We start from the raw sequence: 23960 nt of genomic DNA, 5'->3' as shown, positions 1-23960 counted from the left end.
TTATTTTCAGATTACCTTAGAGAAAGTATAATTCAACAACATATGGTTTCTCCAGAGCCAACTTCCCTTAAGGAGAAAGGGAAGTCAAGGAGAAAAAAGGATCAAACTCATGCTTGTCCAAATGTTAGGAAAGCCAGGCCTGTGTCCTATGATAGAACAGGTATGTGGTATCACTGAACCAATTGCTTAGAAATCACTATACTTTTTCAGATTATTCTGTGGTTTGTGTGCTTATATTGGACACTGACTTTAGAAAAAACAGTCTTACTGAATTTTATGTGTTTGGTTGCTTAAGGATTATTACAATGCTTTTAAAATTCTTTTTGAAAATCTAAAATATTATGTTGAAAAATTGACAGAGACTGTTTAATGACTGTTCTTAACTAAGAACAATATCTGAAGGCTATGATTTTAGAACTATAATATAAACTGTATGGTTTTTTACATACAACTGTAGTAAAACTTGATGATTTCATTTTATTTAACAATTTTATGCCTTTGCCTGATAGAGTTTAAATCCCCAAATAAATAGTTTATTTAAATAGATTTTCTTCCACTAACATCTTCTAGTTTGTGTTTTCTCTATAACTGAAATTCTTTTTAGTATTAATATTTTAATTTTATAAAAGAAAGGAAACTTTTCTATTTTCACTGAAACACCATGGTACAGAGGTGGATTTATCATAAAGCTATTGAAGCCTAAGCTTCAGGGCCTCTCACTCACACAGGCTTCATCCCTTCATCCTTTCTTTAAATAAATATCCTCAAAATTATAAGTACCTCATATAGCACAAAACCTCCACGGACGTGGTGGTGTTCATGCCCTTGTATAATTCTCTCCCCTTGAATGTGGAAAGGACCTGTGACTGCTTCTAACTAATAGGTGATGGGTTGTCACTGCTGTGATCATATTACATTATCCAATACTCCATTTTGCTGGTGGACTTGTTCTAGAGTCTCTCCCCTTTGCTGGCTTCGAAGAAGCAAGCTGCTATGATTCCAATCACAAAGAAATGAATTCTTCTTACAACCTGAGGGAGCTTGGAAGCAGATCTTTTCCCAATAGAGCCTCCAAATGAGAATCCATTCCCAAGCAACACCTCGATTACAGCCTTTGAGACTTTAAGCAGAGGATCCGTTAAGCTGTATCCAGACTCCTGACCCACAGAAACTGTGAGATAGTAAATGTATGTTGTTTGAAGCCACTAAATTTGCAGTAATTTGTTATGCATTGTATTAGTCCTTTCTCACACTGCTATGAAGAAATACCTGAGACAGGGTATTTTATAAAGGAAAGGGGTTTAATTCACTCACAGTTCTACATTCCTGGGGAGGCCTCAGAAAACTTACAATCATGGTGGAAGGCAAAGGAGAAGCAGGCACCTTCTTCACAGTATGGCAGGATGGAGTGAGTGCAAATAGGGGAAATGCCAGATGCTTATAAAACAATCAGATCTCATGAAACTCACTCATTATCATGAGAACAACATGGGGGAAACCACCCCCATGATCCACTTACTCCACCTGGTCCCACACTTGACACATGGGGATTATGGGAATTACAATTCAAGGTGACATTTGGGTGAGGACACAGAGCCAAACCATATTATGCATCCAGGAAACTGATACAGTGGCTTTATTGCAACAAATGTTGCTGTACATTAAGAATTCTTAATATTTTGTTGCATTGTCCTTCAGTGTTTTGAAATTGGTATCTAGTGTAAGAAAGGCCAAAAATTTAGGCTTAATGGCTGCCAGATAAATAAAATTCTAATTCTTTACTGATTGCATTTCTTTAATTTGCTTCCCTCATTTAGCTTCTATAAATTCATGAATATGTAAACTGATAAAGACCTAAGTGGCATTTTGTTTAGATTTTAGAACAATTATTAAATATTTCAAATATACAATATAGAGAAAATAATTTAGTATTCATGTACTCATTACTAGGATTTAACAACATTTTGTCATTTTGTTAAAAAAGAAAGTTGTAGACAGAATTCTAAGATGCCCTCCAGTATTCCTACCCTTTGGTGTACATGCTTTGTATAATTGCCCCCCCCTAAGTGGAAGCAGAACCTGTGAATATGATGGACTGTCACTCCCATGCTTTTATGTTATTTTATATGGCAAAGGGATTTTCAGATGTATTTAAGGCCCTTAATCAAATCAGTTGACTTTAAATTTATCAAAGGAGACTATTAGGGGCATGCCTGACCTAATCAGATATACCCTTAAGAGACCAGAAGCAGTAGCAGAGGCCCCGTCACTGCCTTTGAGGAGCAAACTGCCATGTTGTACAGAGGGCCACATGGCAAGAACCCTAAAGCAAGCTGAGAACTGTACCCAGCCAACTACCAAGAAAATGGGGACCTCAGTCATACAGCCATAAGGAAACGAATTCCACCTCAAACCTGAGGGGCTTGGAGGCAAGTCTTTCACTAGCCCAGCCTCTAGATAAGGGCATGGTCAGCTGACACTTTGATTTCTGCCCTGCGAGAACCTGAGCAGAGGACCCAGCCAAAATTTGCCAGACTCCTGACCTTGTTTCTTTTTAGTAAGCATTCTTGATTCTGTCATGAACTAACCTAACTCTTTTTTAGAAAAATGTTTTCTTTCCAGCTTTTTGAAAGTTATGTGTTCCTTATATTTTACTATTTATTCTGAAAAAGCATTCTTTATTTTATTTGCTGAAATTGCCTCCATTTTCGAACAGTCTTTGTCAGATCTATTGAATCTGCCAAATTACACTAAAAAATGGAAATGCTAATTTATGATACTTTCACGATATTACACAAGGGGAATACCCTTGCCAATAGTTGATATTTTCCAATTTTAAATTTTTTGCCAGTCTGAGTGAGATATGTGTTTTCAGTTTTATTTTAGTTTGCAATTCCCTGATTACTAATGAGGTTGAATATTTTTCCATATGTTTATGGGCCATTTATCTTTTCCTGTAAATTTTTTGTTCATCTTTCTATCAAAATGTTTATTTTTTAATCATTAAGAATTCTTGAAATATTTGGTATAGTAATATCTAGCCTGTTATATAGGTTATAAACATCTTTTTAAAATTTGTTAATTATATTTTAACTTTGTGTATGGTAGCTTTTCTTGTGTATAAGTTGCTAAGTTTGAGCAAGTCAAATTTATCATTGTTTTCCTTTTAACATGCTTTGATTCTTTTTCAAGAAGCCTTCACTACCCCACGTTTATAAACATATTCTCCCATATTTTCTTCTAGTATTTCTATAATTTGTTTTTCCACATTTATAGCTCTAATCCATCTATAATTTATACTTGCATATAACTACATATTTATTTCAAATGGCTAACCACTTTTGCATTATGATTTATTGAATAATCGCTCTGTTGATTTGAATTATCTTTTTCACTTATTAGATTGGCTTATATACACAGTTATATTTCAAGACTCTAATTTTTTTCTACTTCTGTGCTTTTCTATGTCAATACCACACTATTTTGATTTCTAGAAGGTATATATTTTTATATCTGGGTCTATGATGTTACTTATCCTCTTGTCAGACATACACAGTTTGTACCATATCCTTAATACTAATTTTCAATACCTCACCTAGGGCACAAAATGTAAAGAGGGACTCACTCTTAGAGTCATGCAAGTGCCTCATCCTAGTTATAATAGTGTCTTATACAAGAGCTCAAGTCTCATTTAATCCTTAGCAAAGAAGTTGTTTTAGTCCAATGCTGTTTGTAAGTTCTAGAGGGCCAGAAATATAACTTCTTAGCATGGCTTTTTGTATGCTTCTCTTTCCGTGATTTGTTCTATCAAGAAAGGAAGTTTAAGGGCCAGCAGGACAGCATGCAACCTGTGTTGCATGGTAAATAAAAGCCAAGAAAAGAGACTCTTTCAAGAAGGAGAAGATTGTCGATTGTCAGCTAAGAGATTAAGTGAGAGATGTTCTGAAAGGTGTCTGTGGGATGAGCATCCTTAGGAAAAATGTCTCCATCCCACACTGTCATCCCTACTTTTCTGATCCAACTGTCCCTACCCCAGCTTAGGCATTTATTAAGAAAAGCTGTATAACCAGTTCCTATTCCTAGTCTCTTCTCTTGTTACTACCTGTGTAATTATGAATTAGGTCTTTTGTGACATCTTTCTTAAATTCATAAATATCATTCCCTCTTTCTAACTTCTGTTAAAACTGAGTTTTGAGCTATTTTTTCTCCTCTAATAATCGTTATGTATACTTTAAGTTACCATTTAAATTTTTCTCTATATAGAAATATTTGTAATATTATGCATTATCCTTAAGTAATGCCCACATTTGCACTTATACTGGATTTTTAAATTGTTCTATACCAGAACCAAAAGATGATGATGTGATAAGAAATATTATTAGGCTACGAGAAAAGCTTGGTTGGCAAACTATATTACCGCAGCACAGTTTGAAATACGGAAGCTCCAAAATTGCAATTCAGAAGATTACTTTAAAGGTATTGTTCTATTTTATTTAATTTTGATCTTTAAAAATCAATATTGAAATTATATTTTAATTTTTATTTCATTTCAGATATTATGTCAAAGTCAAACATTACATTAATATCAAGTTACAATTATTTCATGGTAAATGCAAAAGTATTTGACATCATTTCATTTTACTTATTTAAGAAATGGAGAATAGATAAAGCATATAAACTTTAAGTCTATAACACATCAAAATGTTTGTGTCTGTCACCTCTCATCACTTTCTCTGAGTGAGTCCCCAGGAAAGGGGTATCATCTGCCTGAAACTTGAATCTACTGTTTGGTTTCTGGATATCACTTTTACTGTGATTTAAGAAGAAATTGTTAGGTAATGTAACATTCTGTTCTTCTCACACTCTAACTCCCTGGTACCTGATTTTCTATCTCGTCTGGTCTGTATTTCCTTATGCTATTCATTTTTTTCTTACCCATTAGCCTCTTTCTTCAGAGAAATTTTAGCTTGTCCAAGGTCACATGACCAGAGGGTGAAAGCTATGGTAAGAACTAAGGTGTGTGTCCTGAGACCTCATTTATTACAGGTGCTCTAAGATTGAACAGGATCATCTCTCCCTACTGTTAGATAGGGAATTCTCAAAATGTGGTCCCCAGGCAAGCAACACTGGAATCACCTTAGAACTTACTAGACATACACATTCTCATCTGCACCCTAGACCCACTGAATCAGAAACCTTGAGAGGCAGAGCCTTGCAATCTGTATTTTATTCAGCTCTCCACATGATTCTAATGCACAATTAAGAACCACTGCTTCCAACCAAGGATCAGTAGATTTTTTTCTGAAGAGGACCAGGTAATAAATATTTTAGATTTTGAAACTACTCAACTCTGTCACTGTAGTACCAAAGCATTGATAGATAATACATATATAAATGGATGTGACCGTGTTCCAATAAAACTTTATTTACAAAAACAGGCACCTGGCCCTGCTCTACACTGTTACCATGAAGATAAATCATCTTTTAATCATTTTTCAGAGGCAACAATATGAAGGAAAGTACATGTATAATCAAATCAGATTCACCTGGTTTTGAACCTATACACTCACCATATTATCAAGTTCCTAACCTCTTGAGCTTTCGTGTTTTGACCTTGAAATGGAGATAATAATAGTTACTGTGGAGGACTGTGAAAATTATATGCCATGGTGCCTGGCAGGTAGTGGGCACAGTAGTTTAAAAACAAAACAAAACCATAGCTGTACATGGGTTCCTTGGACTCCCAAATAAAGTGAATTTCATTTGTGTGTGAAGAAAGGATTGAGAATATGATTAAACACTTGTTTTTAATTGAAAAAATAATTTAATTGGAACATATATAATTTGATTTTTAATTATATATATGATCTATTTGGAAGATTTGTATCTACCTTGTTTCTTAGTAATGTTTTGAAACCTAATTTAGAATATAGATAACTCAAATAGCCAAATAACTATTAAAAAGGTCATACATTATACAAGTCATCATTTAGAGCTCATTTATTTCCTGTTATTTGCAGTTTTTAAACTTGTTTTTGAGGATTTAATATTGATTATATTAGAAGCTGAAATAAGAAAGTGAAACAGCTAAAATAATTGAGAAGAAACAAGTAATCTTCAAGGAAGACAGAATTTTAAAAAGTGTAAAACTGGATCCAAAATTTAAAACTACGGTGATTGGAAACCATTTAGTTACACAATAGCTTTTGAGGACATCACTAAATACTAAATGCTTTTTTATGGTAAAATTTAATTATCCAGAAAAGACTAAAGTTTTCTTATGATTTTAGAATTTTTTATCAATAAAAGTTAAAAGTTTCAAGAAACTTTTATTTTAAAGCTAAAAGAAATAAATTTTCCTTAAAATTTTCCTTAATGTGGAATGGCTGATTTTTCAATGCCAAGTGTGGGAGAGGCATTATAGTTTATTGCAATAGCTCAGAATATGGGTTTGCAGTCAGACTTGGATTCACATCCCTACGTCACCATTTCCTGAATTTGTGACTTTTCTCAAATTATCTAACTTATCAAAATATTCATTTTTTTAAATTTGAAAAACAGGGTCTTTCTCTGTCACCCAGGCTGAAGCCACAATGGTGTGAGTAAAGCTCCCTGCAGCCTCAAACTCTTGGGCTCAAGTGACCTCACCTCAGCTTCCTGAGTAGTTGAGATTACAGATGTGAACCACCTCACTCAGCTCCATCAGAGTATTAATTTCTGCAATTGTTTAATGAGGTTGAAAATATTAAGCCTTAGTTTCTTTAAATATGAGAGATGAAAGTTAATAAACTCTTATGGTTGTAAAGATAATGTATATGAAAGAGTTATTACTCATTAAATATTTATTACTTAACAAATAATAGCTGTTTTTATCTTATACCAAACCACCATCATTATCAAAATAAATGACAAATTTAATATGCCCAAAAGATTTCTGGTGTTGGCAGACAAATACTAGAAGATGGCATATATGTAAAAGGTATGTCATCAAGTTCTTTGGATTAGTAAGCATGTATTATTAAGTATATAGATAATTTTTTCTGAATTAAAGATCCTTTTTTAAGGATGAAAATTAAATATATTAAATCTTTCATAAGATCGATCTTGTTGAACATTGTTTAGACATAATTTGATGTTAGCTTTCTCCAAATATAGTATTCTTATTTTTAATCTGTATTAAAATTGTTTCAATTTAGTGGGTAATCTGTTCACCCATTGTATTAATTTAGTTAATTTAGTCAAATTAAATTTGTTTATTTTTTTTTTTTAATCTCAGAAACCTTTGGAAGATGATGGAGAATTTGTTTATTGCCTTCCTCGGAAAAGTCCTAAATCCCTTTACAATCCATATGATCTTCAGGTAGTATCGGCTCATACCGCTAAACATTGCAAAGAATTTTGGGTTATTACTGCTTCATTTATCTCAAAGGTAATGTTTAATGGATGTTTTAAGCTTTCAGAATTATATTACAAAAATATTATCCAAGGTAGAATTTAATTGCATACATTTATCTTTGTGTTTCAGAGATACTTGGTCATTTGTGGAGCAGTTTATATATAAGAATCTCCTTGGGAGCATGTTATTTAATAGTGAAGTTTTTCCTTTTGTGTAGAGATTTAGGTTTGAAGATTCAACTTTAATAAATTTTTTCATCTATCAAATACTTTGTTAATACTTGGGGTAAATTTTTACAGGAAGAACTACAAAACAAGCATTTGCTAGCTTAATGGGAACTATAATAATAAAGAAAAGAATATTCTTTATTGGCACATTTGTCAGAAACTTTATTGCCAGATGTAGAAATCCCCCTTTTACACTCTTATATAGCATTTTGATATTTATCACAAGTTGAAAATATACAATTACTTGTTTTAATGATTTGTTTAATGTCTGTCTGCCTTTTTCTGCCTTCCCAGCCTCCCATAAAATGAACTTTATTCGTGGGCAAGACCACATCTTTGCATGAGGTAGATCTGTATGTGCAAATAAAGAAATATCTCTAATATGCAGTATCAAGTGAGAATGGAGGAAAAACTTCTATAGATATATGAATATACACGTAGATACAAATGTGCTGATAAAAATATGTATACTTTTCTCTCTGGAATAAATTTTTTTATGTGGTGACATTCAGATAGGGGAGGGGCACTCATGGGAAGAGAGAGAACTCCTTGATGAAGGGCATGTAGTTTTTGAATGTCAATATAGGGTATGTGGGTGGTGAGATTATAAGATTATACACACATTTCTGTAGCTAAAATTAAGTTCATAAATACTACTTTTATAGAAAATGTAAAAATTATGAGACTCAAATCTGAACAGCTATTTGTGAAAAGTATCTCAGGGTGAGGAGGAAGTTTCTCTTCTCTCTGTTGGAGCACAAGAAATAGCATTAGAAAACGGCAAGTACAGAAGCAGTGTGTTGAGGGAAATCAAATTTGGGTATAGATAAAGTGGCTGAGGATTCATACATAGAAAAAGCTTAATTATAAAGGCAAGAAGTTACAAGAAGTTATCAGCCAAATACAGGCTTTCTTAATTTCTTGAAAATGGTACATATTTTTTAAAGAAATAAAATAATGCTTTTGTGCTTTATTTTGTAGGTTATTAATATAGTTGGTAGTGTAAAGGAAGTAGAACTCATACCTACTTTGGAATGGCTATCAGAAAGAAGACATTACTATTTATTACGGCAATTCAAGATATTTTCTGATTTCCGGTGAGGTGAAAAAAATGAAACAAATTCTTTGTAGTTTGATCCTATTGAAGGAGCAGTTGCCTGAGTGACATCTGGGTTCTACTACAGTAATACCAGTAGAAAATAGTACTAATTCTTTTATCTAAAAATTTTTTATGGAACACCCCATTTCCTCTGTAACTTATGAAGAAATGCCAATAATTTTGGCATTTAAGAAGCATTTTTCCTTTCAGAATTAATAAAGCATTTGTTACCTGTAACTTATGAGGAAATGCCATAAGTTACAGAGGAATGAGATGTTCCATAAAATTTCTTTAGATAAAGGAAGTTTACTCTTTTCAGTATTAAAACTCTTAATTTTAGTCTCTTTGGATAAATATTGTAAAAATATTTTATGGTCAAGCAAACTTAAATACACCCTACAGTTGACTCTGGAACAACGCAAGGGTTAGGGGCCCTGACCCCCTACACAGTTGAAAATTTGAGTATAACTTTTGACTCTACCCAAACTTTGCTATTAATACTAATAGTCTATTGTTGACAAGAAGCTTTATCAGTAACATAAACAATCAATTAACATGTTTTGTCTGGTAGATATATACTGTATTCTTACAATAAAGTAAGTTAGAGGAAAGAAAAAGGAAAATCATAAGGGAGAGAAAATAAATTTACTACTCATTAAATGGAAGTAGATCATAATAAAATTCCTTCATCCTCATCATTTTCACATTGAGTAGGCTGAGGAGGTGGAGGGAAAGTAGAGGTTGGTTTTTGTTGCAGGAAGTCAGGGACCCCGAACGGAGGGACCGGCCGAAGCCATGGCAGAAGAACGTGGATTGTGAAGATTTCATGAACATTTATTAGTTCCCCAAATTAATACTTTTATAATTTCTTACACCTGTCTTTACTGCAGTCTCCGAACATAAATTGTGAAGATTTCATGGATACTTATCACAATAAATACCCTTGTGATTTCCTATGCCTGTCTTTAATCTCTTAATCCCGTCATCTTCGTAAGCTGAGGAGGATGTATGTCACCTCAGGACCCTGTGTTGATTGCGTTAACTGCACAAATTGTGTGTAGAGCATGTGTGTTTGAACAATATGAAATCTGGGCACCTTGAAAAAAGAATAGGATAACAGCAATGTTCAGGGAACAAGAGAGATAACCTTAAATTCTGACCACTGATGAGCTGGAACAGAGCCATATTTCTCTTTCAAAAGCAAATGGGAGAAATATCTCTGAATTCTTTTTCTCAGCAAGGAACATCCCTGAGAAAGAGAATGCGTCCCTGAGGGTAGGCCTCTGAAATGGCCGCTTCGGGGGGCGGCTGTATTTTATGGTCAAAGCTGTAGGGATGAAATAAGCCCCAGTCCCGTAACGCTCCCAGGCTTATTAGGACGAGGAAATTCCCACCTAATAAATTTTGGTCAGACCGGTTGTCTGCTCTCAAACCCTGTCTTCTGATAAGATGTTATCAGTGACAATGCGTGCCCGAAACTTCATTGGCAATTTTAATTTCGCCCCGGTCCTGTGGTCCTGTGATCTTGCCCTGCCTCCATTTGCCTTGTGATATCTTATTACCTTGTGAAGCATGTGATCTCTGTGACCCACATCCTATTCGTACACTCCCTCCCCTTTTGAAAATCACTAATAAAAACTTGCTGGTTTTACTGCTCGGGGGCATCATGGAACCTGCCGACATGTGATGTCTGCCCCGGACACCCAGCTTTAAAATTTCTCTCTTTTGTATGCTGTCCCTTTATTTCTCAGACTGGCCGACACTTAGGGAATATAGAAAAGAACCTACGTGAAATATTGGGGGTGAATTTTGCCCGATACCTGGCTGAATTTCCCCTGATAGGTTTTGATGTCTCAGGGGTGGCAGATGTGGAAGAAAATGTACATATAAATGGACTTGTGCCGTTCAAACCCATGTTGTTCAAGAGTCAACTATGTTGACTTGGGTTTGCCTTTTTTTCTGTGCATATATTTATTTATATGAATATTTATTGAGAGTCTGTTAAGAACCAGGCATTATTCTAGATGCCAGGGATATTGTATTGAACAAACCAAACAATTATCCTGCACTCAAATATTTATATCATAGTAGGTGAGAGATAATAGAAAACATGCAAATATGTAAAATATTGAGTGGATACTAAATGTAGTTGAAGGCAAATAAAACAGAGTAAGGGAGCTGGGGCAGCTTGTTGATTCAAGTTCATGATTAAAAATTTATCTAGTTTTAAGGTACATTATGCTACATTACATTATATCACATCACATTAGGATTCTCAAGACTCTGATTCTTCACAAAGTAGTTCCAGATTGTTGTTCTTTTAGTGTGTATCTAGTTCTATAATTTTCTTGTTTCTTCTCTAATGTCTGCATTTTCTTGTGATATGTTGTTGTCCATTGGGGACTAGGAAAACAGAAAAATAATATTTTAAATTGTTTATTTAATATGTAAATAGCTTAAATAACTAAGGACCTGAGAAACTTTTTTTTTGTAAGAGAAGAAGGATTTTGTGACAGAGAAATTAATTATTGAATAAATGTTATCATGTCCCTATTTTGTTTCACTGGTGTAAGAACTGGAGATAGAACTGTGAAAAAATATACAGGTTTCTGTTCCTATAGAACTTAGATTCTAATGGAGGGAGATAGATAATAATAGGTAAATAAATAATTTCAGATAGTGATGAGGCCTAGAAATATAATAAAACAGAGAACTAGAGACATCTGTGTGCATTGCTTCTTTAGATAGGTTGGTCACAGATGTGGCAGTGAAGCAGAGACCTAAATGATGAAAAAGAGACAGCCATGTGGGGCTTCCAGAAGGAGAATATAGCAAGTTTCAAAGTTGTGAAGCAGGAACAAGTTTAGTATGGATTTGATGGTAGAAGTGGTGTTCCTGGAATGAAGTTGGTAGGAAATGAAGCTGGTTCTGTTATTTTCTGGGACCTGTCACATGTAGTGTAGATGACTGAGTAACAGTTCTGAGAAGTTTCTCGTCAAAGATAGGTGATAGTTGCATCCCTGTAATTTAGGAACTAGAATTGGGGCTAGATAGGTTTTTGATTCTGGATTATCAATTTAAGATATTATCCAAAGTACTATTTTCTGTATCTTTTTATTTGAAACTCTGTCAGTGTCAGACTTTCCACTGTTGTCTTTGCCTTCTGATAAATCCTCAGGGTCTGCTCTGCTGTAAATAATTATCATTTATTAAACTTTTTAAGTTCAACTGCAGATGGGACAAGAATCATCTTTTTACATGACATTTGGCATCAATGTCTATAGTCAAAACGATTCATTTTCTTTATTCAAGTTAAAAATACAAATTAAATTTTATATTTACTTAATTTGTACTTAATTTTATATTTACTGAAGTTGTACAATTAATATAGACTTACTTAATTTTTAAATTTTATGATTTATTTATTATTTTTTTTTGAGACAGAGTCCTGCTCTGTCACCCAGGCTGGGGTGCAGTGGTGTGATCTCGGCTCACTGCAAGCTCTGCCTCCTGGGTTCAGGCCATTCTCCTGCCTCAGCCTCCCAAGTAGCTGGGACTACAGGTGCCCACCACCGCACCCGGCTAATTTTTTTTTTTTGAGATGGAGTCTTGCTCTGTCACCCAGGCCGGAGTGCAGTGGCATGATCTCGGCTCCCTGCAAGCTCCGCCTCCCGGGTTCACACCATTCTCCTGCCTCAGCCTCCCGAGAAGCTGGGACTACAGGCACCTGCCACCACACCCAGCTAATTTTTTGTATTTTTAGTAGACACAGGGTTTCGCTGTGTTAGCCAGGATGGTCTCGATCTCCTGACCTTGTGATCCGCCTGCCTTGGCCTCCCAAAGTGCTGGGAATACAGGTGTGAGCCACCGCGCTTGGCCAATTTTATTTTTAATATCTTTATAGTTTTTCTTAGATCACTATATTATAAAAGGTAATATTTCAAATAGAAAAATGAGATAAAGATGAAGTGTTAACAACTTAAGCTGGTGATGCCAGTACAGGGGTGATTAGACCATCAGCATCATCATTTTACCTCATGAAACTTTTCTGGTATATTAGTTTTTGTGACCTGGTGCAGATACTCCTTACACTATCACTGGGTTCCCCTCTGATTCTTATGGATTTTCAGGGATCTTCTAGGGTTCTGAGATACGATGACTCTATGGATTTGGATTAAAGTGAAATAGTAACTTATGTGGAGTGCTTCTTTGGAGCCGGATTTAAGGTCAAGTTACTAGATTTTGATTGAGGCAGTCCTGATTTCCAAGGCCTCAGGTGGGCCTGTTTGAAGGATATCATGGGATTCTCTTTGAACTGCTTGGATGGCTCCAGGCCTCTTTCAGCCATCTTTGATTCAAAATTAGCCAACGTCATCACTAGGATTGGCTGTTTGGTTGGCTTCTCAGACACACCCCTATCCCCACTATTTTCCACTACCCACTAGCTCTCACTAGCTGCATAAGTAATCTCACATTGGCAAACAAGTATCACATCTCAGTGTTTATTTAAAGGTGGTTGTTTTCCTCTAGATGCAAAGGCTACCAAGGGAGTGATTGTGATATTGCATTAGACTAGTCCCACACGTGCATAATATAGGTGGCCATATTCATTTAGAGTTGAGAGAGCTTTGCAGAAACAGTTGGCCTGTCTTTTTCAAAATGCATGACAATTATTGATGATGAGTAATAACCAGGGAAACTTTCCAATTCTTTCTCATGTAGGTTCTTTGAGTTTTAAAAATTACAAGTGCATTTTTTACATAAGTATTATATAATATCAAAATGACATACATTGCCTTAATTTTTTACTTACCACTATACAGACTTTTTATCAATGTACCTTTTCATTATCACTGAAAATTGAATCTTGATTTTATTGAAATATGAAGTCTCTTTTCGAAGTAAGCCAATGAACATATAAAGGAAAACGGTATTTTAAAAATAATTTTTAATATTTATTGGAATGTTGCAGCTAAGTGAATCCTGTATCTATGAGAATTATAAGGACTTTCATTTACATTTACGTTTTGCTCTATATTCTGTTGATAGTTTGGGAGAAAATTTATGTGGCTTAGCATTTCTTTTAGGTAACTCAGGATGAATGAAATATGTTCTAGAGAATATTCTGGTATTACTAAGCTTTTACTAAATTTATTCCGTATAAATACGTGGTTTATGGATATGGAATATAAGAAGCATTTTTCCTTTCAGAATGAATAAAGCATTTGTTACCTGGAAATTGAATGTTAAAAGAATTAAGACAGAGAAGAGCAGGTAAGTTTTGATACGTAATATATTTATAAAAATTTCAAAAGGAAGCTGTATGTTTTACATGTACTATGGAAGCAGATATAATTTCATTTTCATTCAGTGATTAGAAAGTCACATTCCATTGCTTTACGATTAAACTTAACCCATTTTTATTTTTTAAAGACTATTAAACACTGTGTTTTGCAGTATACCATTCTATGGTCATAGAACTATGGAAAACCTTGATGAGTTCCCTTGGTCACTTTATCTAACTTCTTGCTTCCAGGAAGAAGCATAATTAAGTCATTTAAAGTAGACAACAGTAATCTTATTTTGTTAAGATCTCCATCAGCCAAATGTTTTTTAAAATTGTTTTTATTAAACTTTTTATTTTGAGATAATCGTGGATTGAGATGCAGTTGTAAGAAATAATAGAGATATCCCATGTACCTTTTACCCAGTTTCCCTCCCAAATGTTGCAAAACTACAGTCTATTATGACAGCCAGGGCATTGACAATGATATATAATCAAGATATAGAACACTGCTATCACCACAGTTTCCCTTGTGTTGGCCTTTTATAGCTATATCCACCTTCCTCTTATTCCTACTCTCTCCTTGACCTTTGGCAACCACTAATCTGTTTGCCATTTCTGTAATTTTATCTTTTCAAGAATGTTCTTTTCAAAGGGAATGCTTCCAGTTTTTGCCCATTCAGTATGATATTAGCTGTGGGTTTGTCATAGATAGCTCTTATTATTTTGAGATACGTCTCATCAATACCTAATTTATTGAGAGTTTTTAGCATGAAGCGTTGTTAAATTTTGTCAAAGGCCTTTTCTGCATCTATTGAGATAATCATGTGGTTTTTGTCTTTGGTTCTGTTTATATGCTGGATTACATTTATTGATTTGTGTATATTGAACCAGCCTTGCATCCCAGGGATGAAGCCCGCTTGATCATGGTGGATAAGCTTTTTGATGTGCTGCTGGATTCGGTTTGCCAGTATTTTATTGAGGATTTTTGCATCAATGTTCATCAAGGATATTGGTCTAAAATTCTCTTTTTTGGTTGTGTCTCTGCCCAGTTTTAGTATCAGGATGTTGCTGGCCTCATAAAATGAATTAGGGAGGATTCACTCTTTTTCTATTGATTGGAATAGTTTCAGAAGGAATAGTACCAGTTCCTCCTTGTACCTCTGGTAGAATTCGGCTGTGAATCCATCTGGTCCTGGACTCTTTTTGGTTGGTAAGCTATTGATTATTGCCACAATTTCAGAGCCTGTTCTTGGTCTATTCAGAGATTCAACTTCTTCCTGGTTTAGTCTTGGGAGTGTGTATGTGTCGAGGAATTTATCCATTTCTTCTAGATTTTCTAGTTTATTTGCATAGAGGTGTTTGCAGTATTCTCTGATGGTAGTTTGTATTTCTGTGGGATCGGTGGTGATATCCCCTTTATCATTTTTTATTGCGTCTATTTGATTCTTCTCTCTTTTCTTCTTTATTAGTCTTGCTAGCGGTCTATCAATTTTGTTGATCCTTTCAAAAAACCAGCTCCTGGATTCATTAATTTTTTGAAGAGTTTTTTGTGTCTTTATGTCCTTCAGTTCTGCTCTGATTTTAGTTATTTCTTGCCTTCTGCTAGCTTTTGATTGTGTTTGCTCTTGCTTTTCTAGTTCTTTTAATTGTGATGTTAGGGTGTCAATTTTGGATCTTTCCTGCTTTCTCTTGTGGGCATTTAGTGCTATAAATTTCCCTCACATACTGCTTTGAATGTGTCCCAGAGATTCTGGTATGTTGTGTCTTTGTTCTCGTTGGTTTCAAAGAACATCTTTATTTCTACCTTCATTTCGTTATGTACCCAGTAGTCATTCAGGAGCAGGTTGTTCAGTTTCCATGTAGTTGAGCGGTTTTGAGTGAGTTTCTTAATCCTGAGTTCTAGTTTGATGGCACTGTGGTCTGAGAGACAGTTTGTTATAATTTCTGATCTTTTACATTTGCTGAGGAGAGCTTTACTTCCAACTGTGTGGTCAATTTTGGAATAGGTGTGGTGTGGTGCTGAAAAAAATGTATATTCTGTTGATTTGGGGTGGAGAGTTCTGTAGATGTCTATAGGTCTCCTTGGTGTAGAGCTGAGTTCAATTCCTGGATATCCTTGTTAACTTTCTGTCTTGTTGATGTGTCTAATGTTGACAGTGGGGTGTTAAAGTCTCCCATTATTATTGTGTGGGAGTCTAAGTCTCTACAACCATAAAAACCCTAGAAGAAAACCTAGGCATTACCATTCAGGACATAGGCTTGGGCAAGGACTTCATGTCTAAAACACCAAAAGTAATGGCAACGAAAGCCAAAATTGACAAATGGGATCTAATTAAACTAAAGAGCTTCTGCACAGCAAAAGAAACTACCATCAAAGTGAACAGGCAACCTACAAAATGGGAGAAAATTTTTGCAACCTGCTCATCTGACAAAGGGCTAATATCCAGAATGTACAATGAACTCAAACAAATTTACAAGAAAAAACCAAACAACCCCATCAAAAAGTGGGCAAAGGACATGAACAGACACTTCTCAAAAGAAGACATTTATGCAGCCAAAAAACACATGAAAAAATGCTCACCATCACTGGTCATCAGAGAAATGCAAATCAAAACCACAATGAGATACCATCTCATACCAGTTAGAATGGCAATCATTAAAAAGTCAGGAAACAACAGGTGCTGGAGAGGATGTGGAGAAATAGGAACACTTTTACACTGTTGGTGGGACTGTAAACTAGTTCAACCATTGTGGAAGTCAGTGTGGCGATTCCTCAGGGATCTAGAACTAGAAATACCATTTGACCCAGCCATCCCATTACTGGGTATATACCCAAAGGACTATAAATCATGCTGCTATAAAGACACATGCACACGTATGTTTATTGCAGCACTATTCACGATAGCAAAGACTTGGAACCAACCCAAATGTCCAACAATGATAGACTGGATTAAGAAAATGTGGCACATATACACCATGGAATACTATGCAGCCATAAAAAATGATGAGTTCATGTCCTTTGTAGGGACATGGATGAAGCTGGAAATCATCATTCTCAGTAAACTATCACAAGAACAAAAACCAAACACTGCATGTTCTCACTCATAGGTGGGAATTGAACAATGAGAACACATGGGCACAGGAAGGGGAACATCACACTCTGGGGACTGTTGTGGGGTGAGGGGAGGGTGAAGGGATAGCTTTAGGAGATATACCTAATGCTAAATGACAAGTTAATGGGTGCAGCACACTGGCATGGCACACGTATACATATGTAACTAATGTGCACATTGTGCACATGTACCCTAAAACTTAAAGTATAATAATAATAATAAAAAGAATGTTCTTATGATAAATAACAATAAATCAAGAGGAGGGAAGGAAACTTTTGGAGGTGACAGTTTATGGCATAGATTTTTCACAGATGTATACTTATCTCCACATGCACCAAGTTGTATACATTAAATAGGTACAGCTTTTTGCGTGTCAATCGTACTTCAATTAAATGGTTTTCAAAAAAAGAATGCTGTATCTGCGCAGCAAAGGAAATAATCCACAGGGTGAAGAGACAGCCTGCAGAATGGGAGAAAATATTTGCCAACTGTTCATTCTATAAGGGATTAATATGCAGAATATAAAGGGGACTCAAACAACAGTAAAAAATAAATAATCTGATTTAAAAATGGGCAAAGGATTGGAATAGACATTTCTCAAAAGAAGGAATACAAATGGCCAGCAGGTATATGAAAAGATGCTCAACATCCCCAATCATCAGGGCAATGCAAGTCAAAACCACAATGAGATATCACCTCACTCCAGATAGAATGGCTGTAATCAAAAAGACAAAAAATAAATGCTGATGAGGATATGGAGAAAAGATAACTCTTATACACTGTTGGTGGGAATGTAAATTAGCACAACCATATGGAAAAACAGTACGGAGGTTTCTCAAAAAACTAAAAATAGAGCTACCATACAAGCCAACAATCCCACTACTGGGTATTTATGTGAAGAAAGGAAATCCATATATTGAAGAGACACCTGCATTCCCATGTTTACTGCAGCACTGTTCACAACAGCCAAGATAGGAATCAATCTAAAAGTCCATCAACAGATGAATGAAGACAATGTATATATACACAAAATAGAATACTATTCAACCAGAAAAAAAAGATTAAATTCTGTCATTTATGGCAACATGGATGAGTTTGGAGGACATCATGTTAAGTTAAATAAGTCAGGCATGGAAAGATAAATATTCTTGTTCTCACTAATATGTGGGAGCTAAAATATTTGAACTCATAGAAGTGGAGAGTAAAACTGTGGTTATTAGATGATGAGAAGGGTGTTGGGGAGGGGAGGATAGAGAGAGGTTGGTTAACAGATAGATGGGAGGAATAAGTTCTAGTGTTCTATAGCTTTGTAGTAAACAATAATTCATTACATTTTTTCAAATAGTTAGAAGATTTTGCATTTTATTGTTATTTCCTTTTTTTAGAGACAGAGTCTCACTCTTGCCCAGGCTGCAGTACAGTTGTGTGATCATAGCTCACTACAGCCTCAAACTCCTGGGCTGAAGCAGTTCTCCCACCTCAGCCTCCTGAATACCTGGGGCTACAGGCATGCACCACCATGCCCAGCTATTTTTTATTTTTATTTTGTAGAGATGGGGACTCACTATGTTGCCCAGGCTGGTCACCAACTCCTGGCTTCAAGTAGTCCTCCCACTTTAGCCTCCCGAAGTACTGGGATTACAGGCAATGGTCACTGTGGCTGACCCTTAAAAAAGAGGATATTGAATGTTATCAAGTCAAAGAAATGATAAAGATTTGAGGTGATGAATATGCTAATTACCCTGATTTACTAACACATTGTGTACATTTATTAAAATATCACAATTATTTGGATTAAGGGTGGGGCAAGATGGCAGAATAGAATCCTTCACTGATCATACCTCCTGCAGGAACACCAAATGTTCCTTCATAAAAAAAGCATCTTCATAACCAAAACTCAGGTGAGCAACCACAGTACCTGGTTTTAACTTCATATTGCTGAAAGAGGCACTGAAGAGGGAAGGAAACAGTCTTGAATCTCTGATGGCATCTTTCTCCCATGCCATGGAAGTGGCTGTGTGGTGTGGAGAGATAATCTGAGCACTTAGAGGAGGGAGAGTGCAGTGCTTGTGGGACTGTTCATTGAACTCAGTGCTGCCCTGTCACAGCAGAAATCAAAACCCAGCCGAACTCAACTGACAGCCACCCACAGAGGGAGAATTTAGACCAGTTCTAGCCAGATTGGAATCACCCATCCCAGTGGTTGGAACTTGAGTTCCAGCAAGCCTTGCCATTGCAGACTAAAGAGCTATGTGGTCCTAAATAAACTTGAAAGGCAGTATAGGCCACAAGGACCACAATTCTTGAACAAGTCCTAGTGCTGTTTTGAGCTTGGAACCAATGGATGTGGGGGGCACCCAACCTAGTGAGACATCAGCTGGAAAGGCTAAGAGAGTGCTTGCACCTACCTCCACTAACCCCAGGCAGCACACCTCACAGCAAAGAAAGTGGCTCCTTCCTTCTGTTGAGGAGAGGAGAGGTAAGACTAAAGAGGACTTTGACTTTGTCTTGCATCTTGGATACCAACTCAGCCACAGTAGGAGAGGGTACCAGGCAGAGTCATGAGGTCTCCATTCCAGGTCCTAGATCCTAGACATTTATAGACATACCCTGGACTAGAAGGGAACCCACTGCTGTGAAGGGAAGGACCCAGTTCTGGCAAGATTCATAATCTGCTGACTAAAGAGCCCTTGGGCCCTGAATGACCAGCAGTGTTAACCAGGTAGTACACTATGGCCTTGGGTGAGACTCAAACATGCTGGCTTCAGGTGAGACCCAGCACATTCACAGCTGTGGTGGCTATAGTGAGACTCCTTCTGCTTCAGAAAAGCAGAGGGAAAAGTAAAGGGGATTTTGTCTTGCACCTTAGGTACTATCTTGGCCACAGTGGGATGGAATACCAAGTAGACTCTTGGTGTCCCCGATTCCAAGCCTTGGTTCTTGGATGGCATTTCTGGACCTGCACTGGGGTAGAGGAGAGCACACTGCCCTGAAGAGTGAGTCCCAAGCCTGGCAACGTTCACCACCAGCTGACTGAAAAGCCCTTGGTGAACATCAGTGGTAGCCTGGAAGGTACTCCCTATGGGCCTGTGGTGGTGGTGGCCACGGGGATTTCCTCTGCCTGTGGAAAGAGGAAGGAAGAATGGGAAGGACTTTGTCTTGTGGTTTGAGAGCCAGCTCAGTTGCGGTAGTATAGAGCGTCACATCAATTTCTAAGGTTTTGGACTCCAGTCCGTGGCTCCCAGACAGCATCTCTGGACCTATCCAGGGCCTGGGGGATCTCACTGCCATTAAGGGAAGGACGCAAGCCTGGCAGGCTTTGCCACCTGCTGACTGTGGAGCCCTAGGTTCTTGAGTGAACATAGGCAGTAGCCAGGTAGTGGTTACAAGTCTCTGGTGAGACTCAGGCCTGTTGGCTTCAGGTTTAACCAGAAGGACACAAGCCTGGCTGGCTTTGCCAACTACTGATTGAAGAGTCTTAGGTCCTTGAGTGAACATACATCTGACCCAGTGCAATCACAGTGGTGGTGGCCACAGTGGGGCTTGTGTCACCCCACCCCCAGCTCCATGTGGGGGGCTACGGGAGGGATAGCATTAGGAGAAATACCTCATGTAGATGACAGGTTGATGGGTGCAGCAAACCACCATGGCACGTGTATACCTATGTAACAAACCTGCACGTTCTGCACATGTATCCCAGAACTTAAAGTATAATTAAAAAATAAAATAAATAGCTGTATTGGATTTTGTCTAATGCTTTTTCTGCATCTATTGAGATGATCATGTGTATTTTGTTTTTAATTCTGTTTATGTGGTGAATCACATTTATTGACTTGGATATGTTAAACCATCCCTGCATCCCTGGTATGAAACCCACTTGATCATGGTGGATTATCTGTTTGATATGTTGTTGGATTCAGTTAGCTAGTATATTGTTAAAGATTCTAGCATCTATGTTCATCAAGGATATCAGTCTGTAGTTTTCTTTTTTGGTTGTGTCCTTTCTTGGTTTTGGAATTAGGGTGATGCTGGCTTCATAGAATGAATTAGGGAGGGTTCCTTCTTTCCCTATGTTGTGGAATAGTGTCAAAAGGATTGGTATCAATTATTCTTTTAATGTCTGGTTGCATTCTGCTGTGAATCTGTCTGGTCCTGGACTTTTTTTTGCTGGTAATTTTAAATTACCATTTCAATCTCGCTGCTTGTTATTGGTCTGTTCAGGGTATCTAATTCTTCCTGATTTAAGCTAGGAGGGTTGTATTTTTCCAGGAATTTATCCATTTCTTCTAGGTTTTCTAGTTTCTATGCATAAAGGTATTCGTAGTAGCCTTGAATGATCTTTTGTATTTCAGTGGTGTCAGTTGTAATATCTCCTGTTACGTTTCTCAGTGAGGTTATTTGGATTTTCTTTCTTCTTTTCTTGGTTAAACTTGCTAATGGTCTATCAATCTTATTTATCTTTTCAAAGAACCAGCTTTTTGTTTCATTTATCTTTTGTATTTTTGGTTGGTTTGTTTCACTTTCGTTTAGTTCTGCTCTGATCTTGGTTTTTCCTTTCTTCTGCTGGTCTTGGGCTTCATGCAGGATTGTGGCAGAAATATTAAAGGGAAATATTAGGGAAAGTTATAGGGAATAGTCACAAACCTTTTGGAAGGCCGAAAGGTTACATAACTTGTAATAATTGAATAGGCTGAAGGCAGCCGGTTTTTACCTTAGAGCATTAGGTCATAGGGTAAATACTAGGGACAATAGAGGCTTCCCCAGTTAAGTCTGTTTACCCTACCTCCATTAACCTTTGAGACAAATGGCCCTCTCGGGGATAGGTCAACTAGGGATATTGCCCCCTACTGGTGTTTACTTTAGACCACCAGTACCTGAGCTACTCCTAGAACTACTCTCTTAACCATGTTAATTATCCACAAGTGTATTGACTCAGAGCTTCTGTTGTTATTTGTATACTAAGTAAATGCCTAGAGTGCAAGCTGCTCAGGGCCGGCTGCAGTGTCAAACCTCTCTTGCTGTGCAGGCAGTCTGACACTCAGCTGGACTGGCAAAGCAGAGTATCTGTGTGTCAGTGTACATTTTATTCATCCGTCATTTGGGTCAGGGTCTGCTAATGCACTCTTGTGAGGAGCAATACCCAACTGGTGCCACGTGTGAGGAAAAATACAACAACTGATGCTCCGTGTGAGGAAAAATACAACATGCTGGGTTTGGGTTTGGTTTGTTCTTGTTTCTCTAGTTCCTTGAGGCGTGACCTTAGACGGTCTGTTTGTGCTCTTTCAGACTTTTTGATGTAGTCATTTAGGGCTACAAACCTTCCTCTTAGTACCACCTTAGCTGTACCCCAGAGGTTTTGATAGGTTGTGTTATTATCGTCATTCAGTTTGAAGAATTTTTAAATTTTCATCTTGATTTCATTTTTGATCCAATGCTCATTCAAGACCAGGTTATTTAATTTCCATGTATTTGCATGATTTTCCATGTATTTGCATGATTTTGGAGTTGATTTCCAGTTTTATTCCACTGTGGTCTGAGAAAGTGGTTGATACAATTTCAGTTTTCTTAAATTTATTGAGGCTTGTTTTATGGCCTATCATATGGTCTATCTTGGAGAAAGTTCCACGGGCTGTTGAATAGAATGTGTGTTCTGCAGTTGTTGAATGAAATATTCTGTATATATCTGATAAGTCCATTTGTTCCGAGGTACAGTTTAAATCCATTATTTCTTTGTTGACTTTCTGTTTTGATTACCTGTCTAGTGCTGTCAGTGGAGTACTGAAGTCCCCCACTATTATTGTGTTGCTGTCTATCTCATTTCTTAGGTCTATTAGTAATTGTTTTATAAACTTGCAAGCTCCAGTGTTAGGTGCATATATGTTTACGATTGTGATATTTTCCTGTTAGACAAGGCCTTTTACCATTATATAATGTCTCTCTTTGTCTCTTTTAACCACTGTTGCTTTAAAGTTTGTTTTGTCTGATATAAGAATAGCTACCCCTGCTCGCTTTTGGTGACCATTTGCATGAAATGCCTTTTTCCACCCCTTTACTTTAAGTTTATGTCAGTCCTTACGTGTTAGGTGAGGTTATGATCAAAACCCTCAGCAAAATCGGCATACAGGGATATACCTTAATGTAATAAAAGCCGTCTATGACAAACCCACAGCCAACATAATACTGAATGGGGAAAAGTTGAAAGCACTGAGAACGGGAACAAGACAAGGATGCCCACTCTCATCACTCCTCTCCAACATAGTACTGGAAGTCTTAGCCAGAGCAGTCCAACAAGAGAAGGAGATAAAGGGCATCCAAATTGGTAAAGAGGAAGTCAAACTGTCCCTGTTTGCTGACAATATGACCGTTTACCTTGAAAACCCTTAGTACTCCTCCAGAAAGCTCCTAGAACTGATAAAAGTATTCAGCAAAGTTTCCAGATACAATATTAATGTACACAAATCAGTAGCTCTTCTGTACACCAGCAGTGACCAAGCAGAGAATCAAATCAAGAACTCAACCCCTTTTACAATAGCTGAAAAGAAATACTTATGAATATACCTAACAAAGGAGTCAAAAGACCCCTACAAGGAAGACTACAAAACACTGCTAAAATAAATCACAGATGACACAAACAAATGGAAACACATCCCATGCTCATGGATGGGTAGAATCAATATTGTGAAAATGACCATACTGCCAAAAGCAATCTACAAATTCAACCCAATCCCCACCAAAATACCATCATAATTCTTCACAGAGTTAGGAAAAACAATTCTAAAATTCATATGGAACCAAAAAAGAGTCTGCATAGCCAAAGCAAGACTAAGCAAAAAGAACA

The 23960-nt window shown here is 36.7% G+C and overlaps 1 protein-coding gene across 5 annotated transcripts in view; it reads left to right on the top strand.

Annotated features, from left to right (window-relative positions):
* The window catches only part of DNAH14 (dynein axonemal heavy chain 14), a 458298-nt gene that overhangs the window by 30588 nt on the left and 403750 nt on the right, over positions 1-23960 (top strand). The window contains exons 4-8 of one of the 5 annotated variants that reach the window (XM_054659353.2): positions 11-160; positions 4346-4476; positions 7277-7429; positions 8605-8720; positions 13934-13996. In XM_054659353.2, coding sequence (XP_054515328.1) covers positions 11-160; positions 4346-4476; positions 7277-7429; positions 8605-8720; positions 13934-13996 — 613 coding nt within the window. Of the gene's footprint in view, positions 1-10; positions 161-4345; positions 4477-7276; positions 7430-7525; positions 7771-8604; positions 8813-9479; positions 9679-13933; positions 13997-23960 lie in introns of those variants that run through there. The other 4 variants (XM_063791445.1, XM_054659354.2, XM_016939709.4 and 1 more) reach the window with 4 other exon arrangements.

The sequence above is a fragment of the Pan troglodytes genome, chromosome 1 (assembly GCF_028858775.2).
Source record: "Pan troglodytes isolate AG18354 chromosome 1, NHGRI_mPanTro3-v2.0_pri, whole genome shotgun sequence".
Lineage (NCBI taxonomy): Eukaryota > Metazoa > Chordata > Mammalia > Primates > Hominidae > Pan > Pan troglodytes.
Note: the sequence above shows the minus strand (reverse complement) of the source record. Positions and strands in the feature narration are given on the sequence as shown.